Here is a 16,665-nt window from a genome sequence, read left to right on the forward strand (position 1 = left end):
CACCCATATTTTAGGTAAATTTTTTTTTTTTTTTTTTTTTTTTTTTTTAAGACCAAAATATTGTCAAGATAATCATAATCAAGTTCATTTCAGCTAGGCTTTAAAAAACTTTAGGTTTAGGGGGTTCAAAATTTTATTTTAGGAGGGTCAAAAAATAAATTTAAAAAGTATATATAATCTTTTTCTTTTTTTTTGACAATGAACCCCCTGAACTATTCCTAGAGCCCCCCATGGGTGAGCACAACCCAACCACCTGACCCATAAGCGTGCCAATGTGTCTTTTAACAGCAACTTAAAAAATCCATGATTTGGGTTACACGCTGACATGGTAGGTGCTTATATTCATGAACAAATGCACATAATGGAAGAAAACATACTATTAGGCCCAGGCGCATGGTCTGATCAGTAGACTTCAATGGATCATCAGGATTTGCAGAACAAGGGCAAATATTTCCAAGTTAATTTTTTTAGAAATTTCAAGAGGCTGTATAAATTACAGTATCACTCACCATGTTATGAAAGTGTTTGCAAATATAGCTAAGTTACACACTAAAAACCCAAGGACACAGTTCAAAGATCATGCATAGAATCGGAAAGAACCTTAAGCATGAGAGGGCGCGCTTTACACATGGCTTCCAATGGGATGGCTTTTGGCATGGTGAGTCCATTTCCTTCAGTCATGTCAACTTTTTCTTTAGTAACCCTTTCCCACTCAAAGCACTGAATCAACGACCCCAAAGTCAAGCTCATCGTACGTTGGGCAAGGCCTGCCCCAGGACAAGCCCTCCTCCCTAATCCAAAAGGCATTAACTTATGTGGGTCAACCTCACCAATTTCAAACCTCTCAGGTTTAAAACTAGTAGTATCTTCCCACAACTCAGGATCTCTATGTATGACCCATGCATTGACCAATAACATTGTGTCACGTGGTATATGATATCCTCCGATAGTACAATCATTAGAAGACGAATGAGGTACTAACAAAGGGCCAGGAGGGTTTAATCGAAATGTCTCTGAGATGATACATTGGAGGTAGTGTAATTTGAGAACATCTTGTTCGTCTATCCATTTGTCTTGCTCAATTTGAGTGTCCAACTCTACTCTAGCCTTCTTCAACACATCAGGATGATTAATCAAATTAGACATTGTCCATTCTAATGTCACTGCTGTCGTGTCAGTTCCTGCAAGTATCAAAACCTGCCAATATGTGTTTAGAAAAATAAGAAGAATGAAAAAAGGAAAAATGAAAAAAAAAATTGATTTGATACCCTATGAAAAAATATTTTTTTTTTTTTGTTTTTTTGTTTTTTTGTTTTTTTTTTCATAACAATAGAATCTTACCCAAAAGAAAGAAAAATATTTGGGAGGTCTACTAACAATTAGCTATAATTAGGTTTGAAGTGATAGTCTAATAGTAATAGCGTCTGGTGTCTCATCTTAGTGATTCAAACCCACCTCTTCCCTCCTCCATTATCTACCCACATAACAGTAACATTAAAAAAATAAAAATAAAAACAAAATCTATGTGTAAAATCAATGGCGGCTTTAGGAATTATTTTTAGAGTGGTTACTAAGAAACTTAACTTATACAAAATTTAATAAAGAAATTACTTGGTTATATCAATATAACAAAAAAAAAAAAACTTATGAAAGTACATGAAGTGCATGTTACCATGTTGTTTTCCACTAACAAAGAGAAAAGTTAAAAAAGAAAAAAAAAAAAAGAAGAAGATTGATAAGAGATAAACTAGGAATAGAGAATGACGAGATTAGAGTAATCAAGTAAGAGAATTGAAATAACAATAGAGAATCGAAAGAAAAATGGATGATATTTGCTACAACTATGAGATGAGTTGCTAAAGAAGCAAAATAATTGCCACTACAAAACCAAAAAGAGCATAATTGCCAACACTATTAAGGAGAACTCGTGACTACAATATTTTTCTTGAAGAGACAAAATTATTTTTGGAGTAATGATACATCTACAATATTTTTTTTTTTATATAAAAAAACTTATACATATTTTTTTTGTTAGTGTTATAAAATGTGATGTCAATATTGGAGCCAAATTAGAATTAATAACCAATTTCCGCTTATCATATAAGATTTGTTATGAAATTATCATAAAATTTTTATGAATGTAGTATTATTCTTATTTTTATTGAATCGAAATTCTTGTAATTCTCAAATTAGGATGGTCAAAATAGGTTAGTTTAATGTGTGTGTATACATTTTTTGACTTATCAAGATGTTCTTGTGACCACCCTGCAATACATGTATAGCGGCCTTGTGTAACATGTAAAAAAATAATATGATTTTGGGCTCGTTAATCCCTTCCATTAATTAACCAATATATATATATCAAACATTTGCCATCAAAATATAAATCATAAACCCAAGTTATAAAATATCAATATGGAAAGGGTACACTTCACATGGAAAGGGTAAATCTATATATATATATAGAGAGAGAGAGAGAGAGAGAGAGAGAGATAACTTGCCAATTTTTAAAATTTTTTCTCTCTCATAAATAGCAGCAGCTCTACATTTTTTTTTTGGTAGTCATTAAAAAAATTTAAATTGTACAAAATTTAATAAAAAAGTAAAAAAAAAATTTAATTAAAAAAAAAAAAACTATATACATGAAGTTTTATAATTGCTTCTACTTAAAAATTAAAAGGAAAAAAATAAACTGCTAAGAGATAAAGTGATAATTGAAAATGCTGAGAGGAGAATAATAAAGTGAGAGAGAGAGTTTAAAATGATATGAGAGAGAGAGAGAGAGAGAGAGAGTAATGAATAATACATGTTGCAATTGCAAGCCAAAGCATTAAAGAGAGTAGAGCTTCCACGACTATAAAGTCAAGAAGAGCAACATTGCTAGCACAACAAAGGAAAACTTACAATCATATTATATCTCGTGGTTCCATTTTTTAGGATAAATGAAATTATAAATTATTTTTTATGTAATGGAATAGATAAGTTATGAATCTGAAATATTAGAGATTTTATCTTTTGTTTTTGAATGAGTTTTTTGTTGTTGAATATTTTGTTTATTTGTTGTTGTTTGGCTGGCCTATATTTGTTGTTCTTTTTTGGGTTTAATTTTATTATTATTTAAGGAGTTAACGACTATGTTTGGTGGATCAAGATTATTTTTGTGGTTAATGCTAACGATACAACAAAATGACAAAAAAAAAAAAATTAAAGATTGCGGTGGGTTTATCTATGAGTTGGTAAGCTAATTTAGGAATGTTGTGACATTTTGTTATGTTCATAACATTACTTTTATTTTTGTTAAACTCAAATTCTTGGGATTCTTAAGTTAAGGTGTCAATATTTTTTTTTAGAGTAGACAAAATAGATATAATTATGTATATAATTTTTTTTTTATTAATAATTCTTAAGTTCTACGTAGAGTTGTCCCTGACTCTCCTTGTATAAAAAATGTCATACATGAAATTTCATTTTTTTCAAAAAATAAGTATAAGAACTTCTAAAAAAATTATGAAAATTTAATTATTGAAAAAAAGATTCACTTTAATCTATTTAAAAATGTTTTGAATGAATATTTTAAAAAAGGATTTTAATTGAATTTTTTTAAAGGAAGTATTTCAATTCTAGTTTTCAATATGTAATTCTTCATTTAAAATTAAATTTTAAATATACAATATATTTTTAACACATGATTGGATCACACCACTTACATATGGTACACCAATAATACTTATCGAAACATAATCTAATTATCACTTTATCAAATGTCTAAATTGTGAGAAAATGTGTAAGTGTGTGATCTAGAATTTTTATTTTTGTTCACCCAAAGGAAAGGAAGGGTGGAGCCAAGAAAGAGATGTAGTATGGGTTAGAATGAAGAGAGAAATTAAAGGAGTGTGGCACTTACCAACATAAGCCCTTTGATAATTTGGTCGGTGTAGTATTCCGGCTGTGATTTTTGCAAAGAAAGCAGATGATTGATCATGGTTTTTTCACCTTCCTCGTCCTTATTCCTAGCCTCGTCAATTAGTCCTTGAAAGAACACATCCGTTCTCTTGGCAAATCCCTTCAACTTCTTCTCCAAACCCCCATAATCAATCCACCGCAAAAGCGCCACAAATTCTCCTGGATTCGATGCCCCAGCCATCTTTATTACCTCACTCACTAGCTCCCTGAATTCCCTTGCTTCTTCCACGTCTTTCACATCTTCCCCATAGTACCTCTTCCCTGCCACCATTCTCATTAAAATGTTAAATGTCAACTCCGAGAACATAGATTTCAACTCTACCTTAGCAAAACCTTGGCACGAGTTTTTTGATAGTTTGCGGAGCAAGCGCTTGACCTCATCCCTTCGAATTCCTAAGAACATGTTGAGACGATTTGTTGAAAAGATTTCTAAGGTACAAATGCGGCGAAGGTTGCGCCAATGGTCTCCATAAGGGGCTGATACCAGTGTGGTGTAGTTGTAGCCTAAGTACCTGCCCACTGATAAGCGAGGACGGTTCGCTAAAACAATGTCGTTCTTGGTGAAACATTCTTCGACTGCAGATGGGGATGATATGATGACCACAAGTTTAGAACCGAATCGAAGAGAGAAAACATGACCGTAGTTTTGTGATAGGCGGTGAAAAGTACGGTGAAGAGGTTTTTTAATGAGATGAAGATGACCTAGAATTGGTAGAGAAGGTGGGCTGGGCGGAAGGTGTTTGTGTTGTGTTCTTGTTTGAAGGAAAAGTTTGAAAGCAATGAAGACAAGGAGAAATGATAGAGATGAGTAGAGAAAGAAGTCTTCCATATCACTCATGTTTTGTTTGTTTTGGTATGTGATAAAAGATGACGATGAATATACGTGGTATGTATAGGGGATCATGTGCAATAGTTTAACCCAAGAAATGAACTACTAAATGCTAACTCAGTGTTAGTTTGGCTTGAGTTTACAACCTCAATTTTTAACTTTTAGTTTTATATACAATGTTTTAAACTTCATTTTTCCTCTTTTTTTTTAACATACAAATATAATATAGCACATTTTTAATAAAAACAACTAGATAAGTTATTCTTAAATATACACTTAGTCAACAGACCCTAGAAGTTACTGAAATTAGTACGTTTCTGTTGTTCCGCAACCATTAATGAGCCTCTCTATCCTTTAAAGCAGGACAAACAAAGATCTTAGTCAAACTAACCTGGATATAATAACTATTTTTATCACTTAAGGTTCTTAGTCTTTTTGTTCCAATCACTTTACATCTATTCTTATAACTATTTTTATCACATATGGTTCTTACTGTTACATCTATTCATATAACTATTTTTATCATATAAGGTGCTTCGTATTTCTGTAATTATATGTTACTAACCTACACAACTTGATAATATATATATATATATATAATACAAAATGGATTAATAAGCGTTAATACATAAAAATTGAAATTTGTAAATTTGTAAAAAAAAGTCCTTGCTAAGTCAATTTGAAGTTATAAGAAAAAAAAAATTTTAAAAACTCCTTTTAAAGATACAATAGATTTTTAACCTATAACGTTCATTTTATAATAATTTTTCTTTATTATTAAGCCAAAATACCAACTGATTTTTTCATATATTTGAAGTTTAAATCCTAAATCTCTTATTTATTGATAAGAGAGTCTACCAATTGAGTTAACCAAAGAAAAAACTAAAATCCAAAATTTAGTTGAAAGTTGTTTAGAGAATATTAAACCTATTTTAATATATTTTTTTTAAAAAAAAAAATTAGCGTTGGGTTGTCTTACATAAAAAGTGAAAACAGTGAACTTTAATTGGTCTAAATTGATATGTTATTATAATGATTTGGAAAAATATGAGTTTTCAAAAGCTCAAAAGAGTTATGACAAATTAGAAGTTAACACACAAAAAAATAAAAATAAAAATTCAAGAATTTTATTTTATATATTATAGATTGATATGGCTATATTTAATTTTTAAAATGATTTTTTTAATATTTTTAAAAAGAAGTTACATGTATCAAATGTGGCCAAGTGCAGTTTAATTTTTATATACCCATAAAATTCCTAAGTAATTTTGGCCCAAAAAAGAAATTCCTATGTAATTTCGCAATTGAATTTTCACGCAATACGAGCCGCAACCCGGGCTTTTTCATCGATAAATTCACTGTTTAAAACCAATCTTTGAAGATAGGACATGAAAGGAAATTTTTGAAAAGTTGGATCATGATCGATTGTATATGCACTACTTAATTTGTCAATGTATTGTGATATAGGTCTATGGGTTTCACACGAGTAGCTAAGAAGCTAACAGCTGAGACCTCATTCTGAGTCCAAAAATAAACATCATGAATGCAATCTAGATGAATACAAGAATGAAATGTATGTGCTAACATTTTATTTATTAGAGCAGTATTTACTAAGTAATTAGTACTAAAATATTCTTATTTCATAAATAAAGCTTCAAAGTTGAAAGAAAAATTATTGTTCAATACAATCTGAGTAATGCAATCTATATAGATACAGAGAATCAAATATACGTGCTAAGGACATTGTTCAAACATCATGTTTAGATTCGGAAAGAACCTTATGCACAATAGGGTGTGCTTTACACATAGCCTCCAATGGCACAGCTTTAGGCAGGGTGGGTCCTTTACCTTCTGCCATGTCAACTTCTTCCTCACTAACCCTTTTCCACTCAAAACATTGAATCAACGATGCCAAAGTCAAGCCTATTGTACGATGGGCAAGTCCCTCCCCAGGACATGCTCTCCTTCCCAATCCAAATGACATTAATTTGTGTGTTTTACCCTCGTCACCTTCAAACCTCTCAGGTTTGAAACTTTTTGGATCATCCCACACCTTTGGGTCTCTATGCAGGGCCCATGCATTGACGAATAACATTGTATCACGTGGTATATCATATCCTTCAACAGTGCAATCATTGGAGGACATGTGAGGAACTAGCATTGGGGCAGCAGGGTATAAGCGAAGAGTCTCCGAGATGATACCTTGAAGGTATTGTAATTTGGAAATATCTAGTTCATCAACCAATTTCTCTTGCCCAATTGCATTGTCCAACTCTATTCTAGCCCTCTTCATTACATTAGGATGATTGAGCAAAGAAGACATTGCCCATTCTAATGTTACTGCTGATGTGTCAGTCCCAGCAGATAACAACACCTGCACAATATAAATAAAATGTTTAGTATGAAATCAAAAGAGAATGGATTTGATTATTGGTAGTAGAAGTGTCTTTTAGATCTTGTTGTACGATGATTATGGGATTCTATAAACTGATAAAAGTAGCGTGAGAATAGAATAAGATTGTAATATATTACAAATTATGTGAATTGGATTGAATACACGTGTATTTTATATATGTATATTGAGTCCCACATCAGCTATATAGTATTTTGAAATTTGAACTTTGACTTAACTAGTCCTTTTCAGTTATATATATATATATATATATTCACACACATATATTACTAACCTTTTCATTCGGTTTAAAATTAAAGAGATTGTAATATCTTAATTAGTGTAAGTTTTGCAACTAATGAAGCCCGATTGTATGGAAACGTAGGCCTCTGATAATTTGTACGTTTTTTCTTTTTCTTTTTCTTTTTTATTATAAACAAACGAGCAAAGGCCGCCATACACGGCTGTTTCAAAACTATTTAGAAACTTTTCGAACTAAGTCTATATATATATATATATATATATTGAAAAGGAGAGATACAGTGAACTTTACCCGTATTAGTCCTTTGATAATTTGGTCTGTGTAATATTCAGGTTGAGATCTTTGCAAAGAAAGCAGATGATCGATCATAGTATTCCCCTCCTTTCCTCTTTTCTCATCAATCAAACCTTGCATGAATTCATCCATCCTCTTGGAAAGTCCCATCATCCTCTTCTCTAAACCCCCATAATCAATCCACCGCAACATAGGCAAAAATTGTCCTGGACCTGACTCCCCAACAATGGCTACAATCTCTTTCATTATCTCCCTGAATTGCCTCGCTTCTTTCTCGCCCTTCACTGCCTCCCCATACCCATAGCACCTCTTCCCTGCCACCATTCTCATTATGATGTTAAAAGTCAGCTCTGAGAACAAAGATTTCAACTCAACCTTGGCAAAATCTTGGCTAGAGTTGCGTGATAGTTTGCGTAGCAAGTGCTTTACCTCGTCTCTTCGGATGCTTGTGAACATGTTGAGACGATTTGTTGACAAGATTTCGAGGGCACTGATGCGGCGGAGGTTACGCCAGTGATCACCATACGGGGCTGATACCACGGTGGTGTGGTTGTAACCAAAGTACTTGCCTGCTAGGGACCTAGGACGGTTTGCAAAAATCACGTCATTTTTTGTGAAACATTCTTCGACCGCGGATGGGATGATACCACAACCACGAGACGGGAACCGAATCGAAGAGAGAAAACCTGACCGTATGTTTGTGAAAGGCGATGGAAATAGCGATGGAGGGGTCTCTTTACAAGATGGAGATGGCCTAGAATTGGCAAAGAAGGTGGGCTTGGTGGGAGGTGTTTGTGTCGTGGTTTTCTTTGGAGGAAAAGCTTGAAAGCTACAAGGAGGAGGAGAAGAGAGAGGGATGAGTATAGTAACATGTCTTCCATGTTTGTTTGTTTTGATTTTATTTTTCAAATATGGATGTGGTAATATGTATATATGGGGGCTGCATCTGAACGTGTAAGAGCAAGAAATCAACAATATATATAACTACGAAGTCCTAACTCGTTTTCAACTTGCTCACGTCCTCTGACTCTCAAGAAAATCAAGGTTGTGCAGACATTTATGAATTTAAACTTTTAGAATATTATTTCTCTTATCTTATTCTAGCTAGTATTTCACTATTTCTTTGATGACTAATGTATACCTTGCAACTTTTATTAATTAAGCAGGATTGAGTTCTGCACCGGATGTAATTGAATCCAATTGGATCAAAATAGTTAAAACGTTAAACATTTAAACATTTTTTCCTTTGTCATTGGATTCAATTGCACTAGGTGCGGTACCTCCAAATCTCAAACCCTTAAAGCTTAATAATTTTTTTATTTATTTTATAATTTATATAAAATACTTTTCGCACCTATTTATGAATTAGCATATGTGGTTGACTTTAAAAATGAATTGTGGATGTAACTTTTTGTTCTGAAAATAAAAAAGGAGCAGATGATGACGTGACTGCAAATATCATTTCCAAAAAAGTTTAGCCCAATAGAGTAATAAGAGAGTATACATAGGGTCCAGTGTGAAAATTATTCAATCTTCTAAGGATAATATTTCCTCTTTGTTCACTTGAATAATCCACAATGATTTTCACAACTAATACCCCTCTACCCAATATTTGTTTTTTCTCAGCAAAAAACAATTCCACTACTATCTGTAAAATCAAGGCCCGTCCTGAGGCAATTTAAGACCGTGACAATTTTGAGTGAGTTTTTTTTAAAAAAAATTATTTATTTTACTTTTATATTGAAATGTTTTTTTTCCTTGCTTTTGATATGCAAAATTACTAATTCTGTTTTAAAATATTAAGTTTTTATAACATCTACTTTTTATTTTTTTATTTTTTAAACACATTTTTTGATAATATAATAATTGAGGTGGGAGGATTTAAATGCTGAATGTCTCTTTTGAAAATACTGGGTGTGATTGTTTTCCTTTGTTGAAACCTTACGACACTCACAAACTTCAACCACATACCCACTTCCTGCATCTTCCTTGGCTACCCTGCGTACACAAAGGGTTATATTTGCTTGGATCCTATTACCTCTCGGATTTACATTTCAAGAAATGTTCTATTCAATAAAACTGATTTCATGTCTTCTCAGTCTTTATCCACTAGTCCAATTCATGAGTCTTCTGGTCAGTCACAATCCACAGAACCTACTTTGCATCAATTTTCTATTCAACTTCATCCACTTGCCTCACCTACCATAAGTCCTATTTCTAGCCCTCACAGTCATCCCATAGAATATGTTCCTTTACCTTCTGGTCAACCCCTTTCCAGCTCACAACCATCTATATCACATTCTGCATCACAGTCTGCATCCCAATTTGCCTCACAGCGTAAGTTTTGGAGCTTGAAGATGGTTAACAATGGTGAAAACTTAAAGCAAAAAATGAAACGAGAGAGAGATACCGTGTCTTGCTTCGTGACACGGTGTGGATGATATTGTTCTCATTGGGAACAATCCTCAGTTCATCAATTCTCTTATTTCCCAACTCAACAAGACCTTTGAGCTCAAGGATTTGGGGTCACTTCATTATTTTCTGGGTCTTCAAATTAGCAGGACCTCCAAAGGTTTATTTCTTTGCCAAACCAAATATGCTCAGGATCTTCTTCTTAGGCACAATATGCACACTTCCAAGCCTGCTCGTTCTTCATGTGCACCCAATCTCAGACTTGTTCCTACTGATGGCTTTGCCCTTCCTAATCCTCATGAGTACAGAATTATGGTTGGCTCCCTCCATTATCTCACTTTCACACGCCTTGATCTGAGCTTCTCAGTTCACCAAGTGTGCCAATTTATGGCCAATCCTACTGATACTCATTTGATTTCAGCTAAGAGGATTCTTAGATACCTCAATGGTACTCTTCAATTTGGGATTTTTCTTCAACATGGTCCTCTTTCCCTTTCAGCCTTTTCTGACTCGGATTGGGTTGGTGATCCCTTTGACAAGTGCTCCACTACTGGCTATTTAGTGTACCTTGGCTACAATCCTATCACTTGGAGTGCCAAGAAGCAGGACACCATGTCACGCTCTTTCACAGAGTCAGAGTATCGAGCCTTGGCCACCACAGCAGCTAAGTTATCTTGGATTTGCCAAGGCCTAAGAGATCTTGGTATTTTTCTTCCCACTCCCCCAAAATTGTGGTGTGATAATGTCAACGCCCTTGCTATTGCCTCTAATCCTGTCTTCCATGCTCGCACCAAGCATGTGGAGGTCGATTACCACTTTGTTAGGGAACGTGTTTTGTGAAGGGATTTGCAAGTCAAATATGTTGCTACTGGGGATCAATTAGCAGACATATTTACCAAGAGCCTCTCTACTGCTCGTTTTTGCTTCCTTAGATCCAAAATAATGGTGTCTGTTGACCCCATGGTTTTGAGGGGGGATGTTAAAGGAAGTAACTCAAACTTCATAGTATTCAAACCTAATGAAGAAGAAGAGAAGAGTAACAGCTAGTTTATCAACAGTCTTTTGTCTAAAATCCAAAAACGGTGCCATTCTACTTAAGTAAAGTAAGTTTAATAAAGTGGTGAAACGGTGGCGTTTAAATGTAATGTGTTTAATGAAGTAGTGAAACGCTGACGTTTCACATTAAGTCAGAACTGTGTCGTTTTAACTCTAGGCTTCCTCTCTACTCATACTCTTCTCCAGCAGTGCTTTGTTTCTTGTTCAGTTATGGTGTGGCTTCAAGAGCTGCTCCTTAAGCTCTCAACTGTCAGTCCGGGAATCATGGAGAGTTGGTTATAAGGTAGTTATAAGTCTGTTAGAATAGAACCTTCTAGAAGGTTCTAGATTAAGCTATTCCAGAGTATATATATAGAGTCGTTTGTAATGTATTACTCTGAGCTTGTATCAATCATTTTAATTCTTTAATACAGAAATATTTCTCTCTGTCTCTCTCTCTCTCTCTCTCTCTCTCTCTCTCTCTCTCTCTCGTTTCATTTTCTGCTTTAAGTTTTCACCATTGTTAACCATCTTCAAGCTCCAAAACTTACAACAGGTCATCTCCATCTCATTAAAAAACCACTCCACCGTACTTTACATGCCCTCTATCAAAAAACTAACAAGCCCCAATATCACACTACAAACTCAGTATATACCCCAACTATGTATTCTTTTGTCCTCTGTTACACTACACATCCATCAAACCCGTTCTTTTATCCTTTTGGTATAGGATGTAAATAAATCAAGTAGTTCAAAATTTGAAACTTAACTACAAAAACACTGGTTTATTTTCTAAATTTGTGAGATGGAAGTGTAGAAATTTGAGACATATTTTGGGATAAAATATTTCTTTTTATTATTATTATTTTTTTTATAAATGATACGCATCTTGACTTTGACTTTTTTTATTAGATTCAGTTGCGTCTTTCCTTATTTACAATAATATTGTCCAAAGCAAATAGATGAGAAAGATTTTTTTTTTTTTTAATATATTTTTAAAGGAAAGGCAATGGTGAAGAAGAAGAAAACTACCAATCGAGCTTATTCTAGTCAACTTTTATTTGTGGTTAGTTTTCTCTCTTGTCCCTTCTCTCTCTGTTTCTCTCTCATGGAGAGATTGTGACTACTAAGTGCAAAAACAAGAGAACAACTCTATTATTACACAAACCCTTGCTCCATGTAGGATTGAAACCCTTACACTTGAATTCAAGTATACCACGTCCAACAACAAAAATAATCACAAACCAATAAGTGAGTTATTTGGTCTTTTTTTCTTTATTTATTAAAAATTCAAAGTTCTTCAATATTATTTTACAAATGTAAATAATTAAGGATTAAGGTAAATAATAAAGCCCTTAAACATCCCTGCAATCTTTCTATTTGTCCCATTGAATAAAATTGAGAGGTTTATTACTCTATATACCAAGATCAAAAGGGTGTTGGATATCTAAAGAAACCACACAGCTTTCATCATAATTTTCATGTTTTTCCTTTTAAAAATAAAAATTGTGGATAACCTTTGTTTCCCAAGTGGGAGAGACTATGATTTTTAACTTAATATCGGGCAACATAATCCTTAATTATTTGCATTTGTAATATAATATCAGAGTAGTTTGAATGTTTAAAAGATAAAGAGAGAAGACCAAATAACCCACTTATTGATTTGTGATTATTTTCTTCACTGGGCTTGGTAAACCTCATTTCATATGCATGGGTTACACTCTTGTATATATGGAGGAAGGCTTTGTGTAAAAACATAGTTTTTCTCCTTCTTCTTTTTTTTTTTTACACTTAGTATTCACACAATCTCTCCATGAGAGAGAGAGAGAGAGAGAGAGAGAGAGAGAGAGAGAGAGAGGCCCACACATAAAAGTTGACTGGAATAAGCTCGACCGGTAGTTTTCTTCTTCTTCACTGGTCTTTCCCTTTAATAAAAAAATATTTCTTAGTTATTTTCTTTTGATAATATTATTGTAAATAAGGAAAGATGCAACTGAATTTACACATACATATATATATATATATATAAAATTTCTAGACATTCATCTTATCAAGTTAGTAAATAAACAAGAATTTTTGTAGTTTACTTTCAAATTTTAGACGATTTGTTTTATTTGTATCCTATAACAAAATATCCTAATTTAACATAAACATTTGGAAGGGAAAAGTAAAATTATCCAAATCCTTTCATATTCCTTAAACAAATATACAAATCACCATCCAGTGCAAGCCAAAAACAACAACAACACACCCCCCCCCCCCCAAAAAAAAAAAAGGATACAACTTTATATAGATACAATAATTCAATTTTCAAATTGAAAATATAATGGTTTATTTTAGGTTATTAGGTGATTAAAATTATCAACAAATAACTAAGCAAATCTCTCAAAAGTAACTCAAGGAGATTGTTCAAACATCATCTATTGTTGACTTAGAAAGAAGCTTATGCATGATTGGGCGTGCTTTACACCTGGCCTCCAATGGCATGGCTTTAGGCATAGTGAGCCCACTACCTTCGTGTGTATCAACTTCTTCTGTGGTAACCCTTTCCCACTCAAAACTTTGAATCAACGAACCCAAAGTTAGGCTCATTGTACGTTGGGCGAGGCCCGCCCCAGGACAAGTCCTCCTCCCAATCCCAAATGGCATTAGCTTATGTCCTTCACTCTCACCATTTTCAAACCTCTCGGGCTTAAAACTAGTTGCATCATCCCACAACTTAGGATCTCTATGTATGGCCCATGCATTGACCAATAACATTGTGCCACTCGGTACATCATATCCTCCAATGGTGCAATCAGCGGAGGACATATGGGGTACTAACAATGGTGTTGCCGGATACAATCGAAGGGTTTCTGAGATAATACTCTGAAGGTAGTGTAATTTGGAAACATCTGATTCCTCAATCAATTTCTCTTCTCCAATTTGACTATCTATCTCATCTCTAGCTTTCTTCAATATATTAGGATGATTAAGTAAATTAGTCATTGCCCACTCTAATGTGATTGCTGATGTATCAGTCCCAGCAAGTAACAATACCTGTGCATTATATATGAGATGTTTAGAATAGAACAATAATATATTAAATAAAAATGGTTTGTTCATATGTTCTGCAACATTCAACCCGATAATGATGATATGTAACTAGTTAGTCTAATGTTACTGTGGATTTTTTTTTTTTCCACGAGACTTAGTAGGTCAATTTTTCGCACTAGATAGCAATGCCGATGAAGCTATTAAAGAAAAATAAAACAGATAATTGTGTAACTACTTTTAAGATGTAAGAATCAAACAAAACCATGATTTCCTAGTTTTCTCTATAAGAGATGAAGAATTATTGAGTGCACTTACCAATATAAGCCCCTTGATGATTTGGTCCGTGTAGTACTCTGGCTGTGATTTTTGCAAAGAAAGCATATGGTCAATCATAGTGTTACCCTCTTCCTCCTTATGCCTTTTCTCATCAATGAGTGCTTGCAAGAACTCATCCATCCTCTTGGAGAGACTCTTCAACTTCTTCTCCAAACCTCCATAATCCATCCACCGCAAGATGGACACAAACTCTGCTGGATTTGATGCCCCTCCGAACCCTGTTAACTCTTTAATTATCCGCCTAAACTGTCTCGCTTCTTCCTCGTCCTTCACGTCCTCACCGTACTTGTAGTACCGTTTCCCTGCCACCATTCTCATTATGTTATTAAATGTCATCTCCGATAGCATTGATTGTAGCTCCACCTTGGCGAAACCGTGGCAAGAGTTACTTGACAAGTTTCGTAGCAAGTGCTTGATCTCGTCACTTCGAATGCCTAAGAACTTGTTGAGGCGATTGTTTGAGAAGATTTCAAGGGTACTAATGCGGCGGAGGTTGCGCCAGTGATCGCCATATGGGGATTGTGCTAAGGTGGTGTTGTTGTAGGCAAGGTGCTTGCCTAATAGGAAGGGAGGACGGTTGGCTAATACTATGTCATTCTTTGTGAAGCATTCTTCAACTGCTGATGGAGATGAAACAATGACCACAAGTTGTGAACCAAATTTGAGTGAGAATATTTGACCATATTTTTGTGAGAGGGCATGGAAAGTACGATGGAATGGTTTTTTAATGATATGGAGATGACCTATAATTGGAAGAGAAGGTGGGCTAGGTAGTAGGTGTTTTGGTTGAGTAGTTCTTGTTTTGAGGATGAGCTTCAAGGCAACAAGAAAGCTGAGAAGAGTGAGACACAAATATAGTAAGATGGCTTCCATGTCTATTTTTATGATATTTTGATACGGAAATGATTTCTGATGCTCTGTGATTGAAGATGCATGTGATCACTGCATATTTATAGGGACTAGGTAGTTAGTGTTAGAAACTTAGAATATCATTTGATTTGTTTTAAAGGTAAATCACACGTTGACACACGACACTCTTCAAATGAGCAGAAATCAATTTTGTGTACACCACATTGAAGGCCACGTTTCCAATGATGAGGTGCCTTTTTGGACCAAAACGGACATAATAATGATGCCTATCCAGTGCCTCACGTCACTGACTGCGTATATTTGTTTCTCTCATTTGATTTGCGTCACCGAGTGCGTAGTCGCATTTGGCTTTGCATGCGTCGTAAGATACATAACGTGTGGATAAGAGGCAATAATAGTTGATGAGAAAATGACAGGACAACCGTGGCAGGTTAGATCCACTTTTATGTGAGATGGCGAAAATATGACACCCTCGTTATATGCCAAGAACCACGTAGAGGCATCGAAGAAAACGTGATGTTTTTTAACACCTTAAAGGAAATGGCATGGAAAGAGATTTTGGCTTCATGAAGTTTTAGGCTTTTCATTTTTTTTTTTTTTCTTATTTTTTAATTTATAATTTTCATGGAGTTCTCCACAGTCGTATTCTTTGACAAGTTCTGAAGTAAATTAGTCCAAATCTTCTAACCTTGTCTAGTGAGTCCCGCGGAGAACCGTAGTGGCTAAAGCTGAAGGAGACCGAGAAAAGAGGGACCTCCGCCAAAGAAGAGTTCTTTATAAATTATAATTGCGACCAACAATTACTATAACAAAAAATAAAAAACCATTACGACAGTCAAGATTAAGAATAAAAATAAAATCATCGTGTAAATAAACCCAAACCAAACAACCAAGTGGAAGATTTCTCGTCAAAAAGAATCACCCGTAATATATTAGTGAAAGTCTCATGCCTAGGCCTTAATCATGAATTATATATATATATATATATATATTAGAAATAATAACTAAATAAGTTATTATTACATAATTTTAGAAGTTGTTTCTAACAAAATAATGAATGATTATTATTATATAAAATGCATAATTTTGTATATTTGTCCTTATATATAATATCTCTAATTAGAATAATCAATAAAAAAATTTCTAATTATTCTTTTATAATTCCTTATGCATTAATGAAGAGGCTGATTTGAACTCAAGCAGTTAAATATTTTCTAACACTTGCATAAATAAAGT

General features: G+C 34.0%; 2 protein-coding genes and 1 pseudogene across 2 annotated transcripts; all 3 read right to left on the minus strand.

Moving 5' to 3' along the window:
• Nucleotides 1-488: 488 nt before the first annotated feature.
• On the minus strand, nucleotides 489-4,792 carry LOC112017252 (cytochrome P450 81Q32). The gene is made up of 2 exons (XM_024049722.2): nucleotides 3,905-4,792; nucleotides 489-1,197 (listed from the first exon to the last, which is right to left on the minus strand). The coding sequence occupies exons 1-2, from the start codon at nucleotides 4,790-4,792 to the stop codon at nucleotides 571-573; spliced, it is 1,515 nt and encodes a 504-aa protein (XP_023905490.1). The 3' UTR covers nucleotides 489-570.
• A 1,618-nt stretch (nucleotides 4,793-6,410) lies between these two features.
• On the minus strand, nucleotides 6,411-8,695 carry LOC112017249 (cytochrome P450 81Q32-like; annotated as a pseudogene).
• A 4,654-nt stretch (nucleotides 8,696-13,349) lies between these two features.
• Nucleotides 13,350-15,493, minus strand: LOC112017245 (cytochrome P450 81E8). The gene is made up of 2 exons (XM_024049713.2): nucleotides 14,539-15,493; nucleotides 13,350-14,226 (listed from the first exon to the last, which is right to left on the minus strand). The coding sequence occupies exons 1-2, from the start codon at nucleotides 15,430-15,432 to the stop codon at nucleotides 13,597-13,599; spliced, it is 1,524 nt and encodes a 507-aa protein (XP_023905481.1). The 5' UTR covers nucleotides 15,433-15,493; the 3' UTR covers nucleotides 13,350-13,596.
• Nucleotides 15,494-16,665: the final 1,172 nt, after the last annotated feature.

This window comes from Quercus suber, unplaced genomic scaffold (genome assembly GCF_002906115.3).
Source record: "Quercus suber isolate HL8 unplaced genomic scaffold, Cork oak 2.0 scaffold_680, whole genome shotgun sequence".
In the NCBI taxonomy this organism is placed as follows: Eukaryota; Viridiplantae; Streptophyta; class Magnoliopsida; order Fagales; family Fagaceae; genus Quercus; species Quercus suber.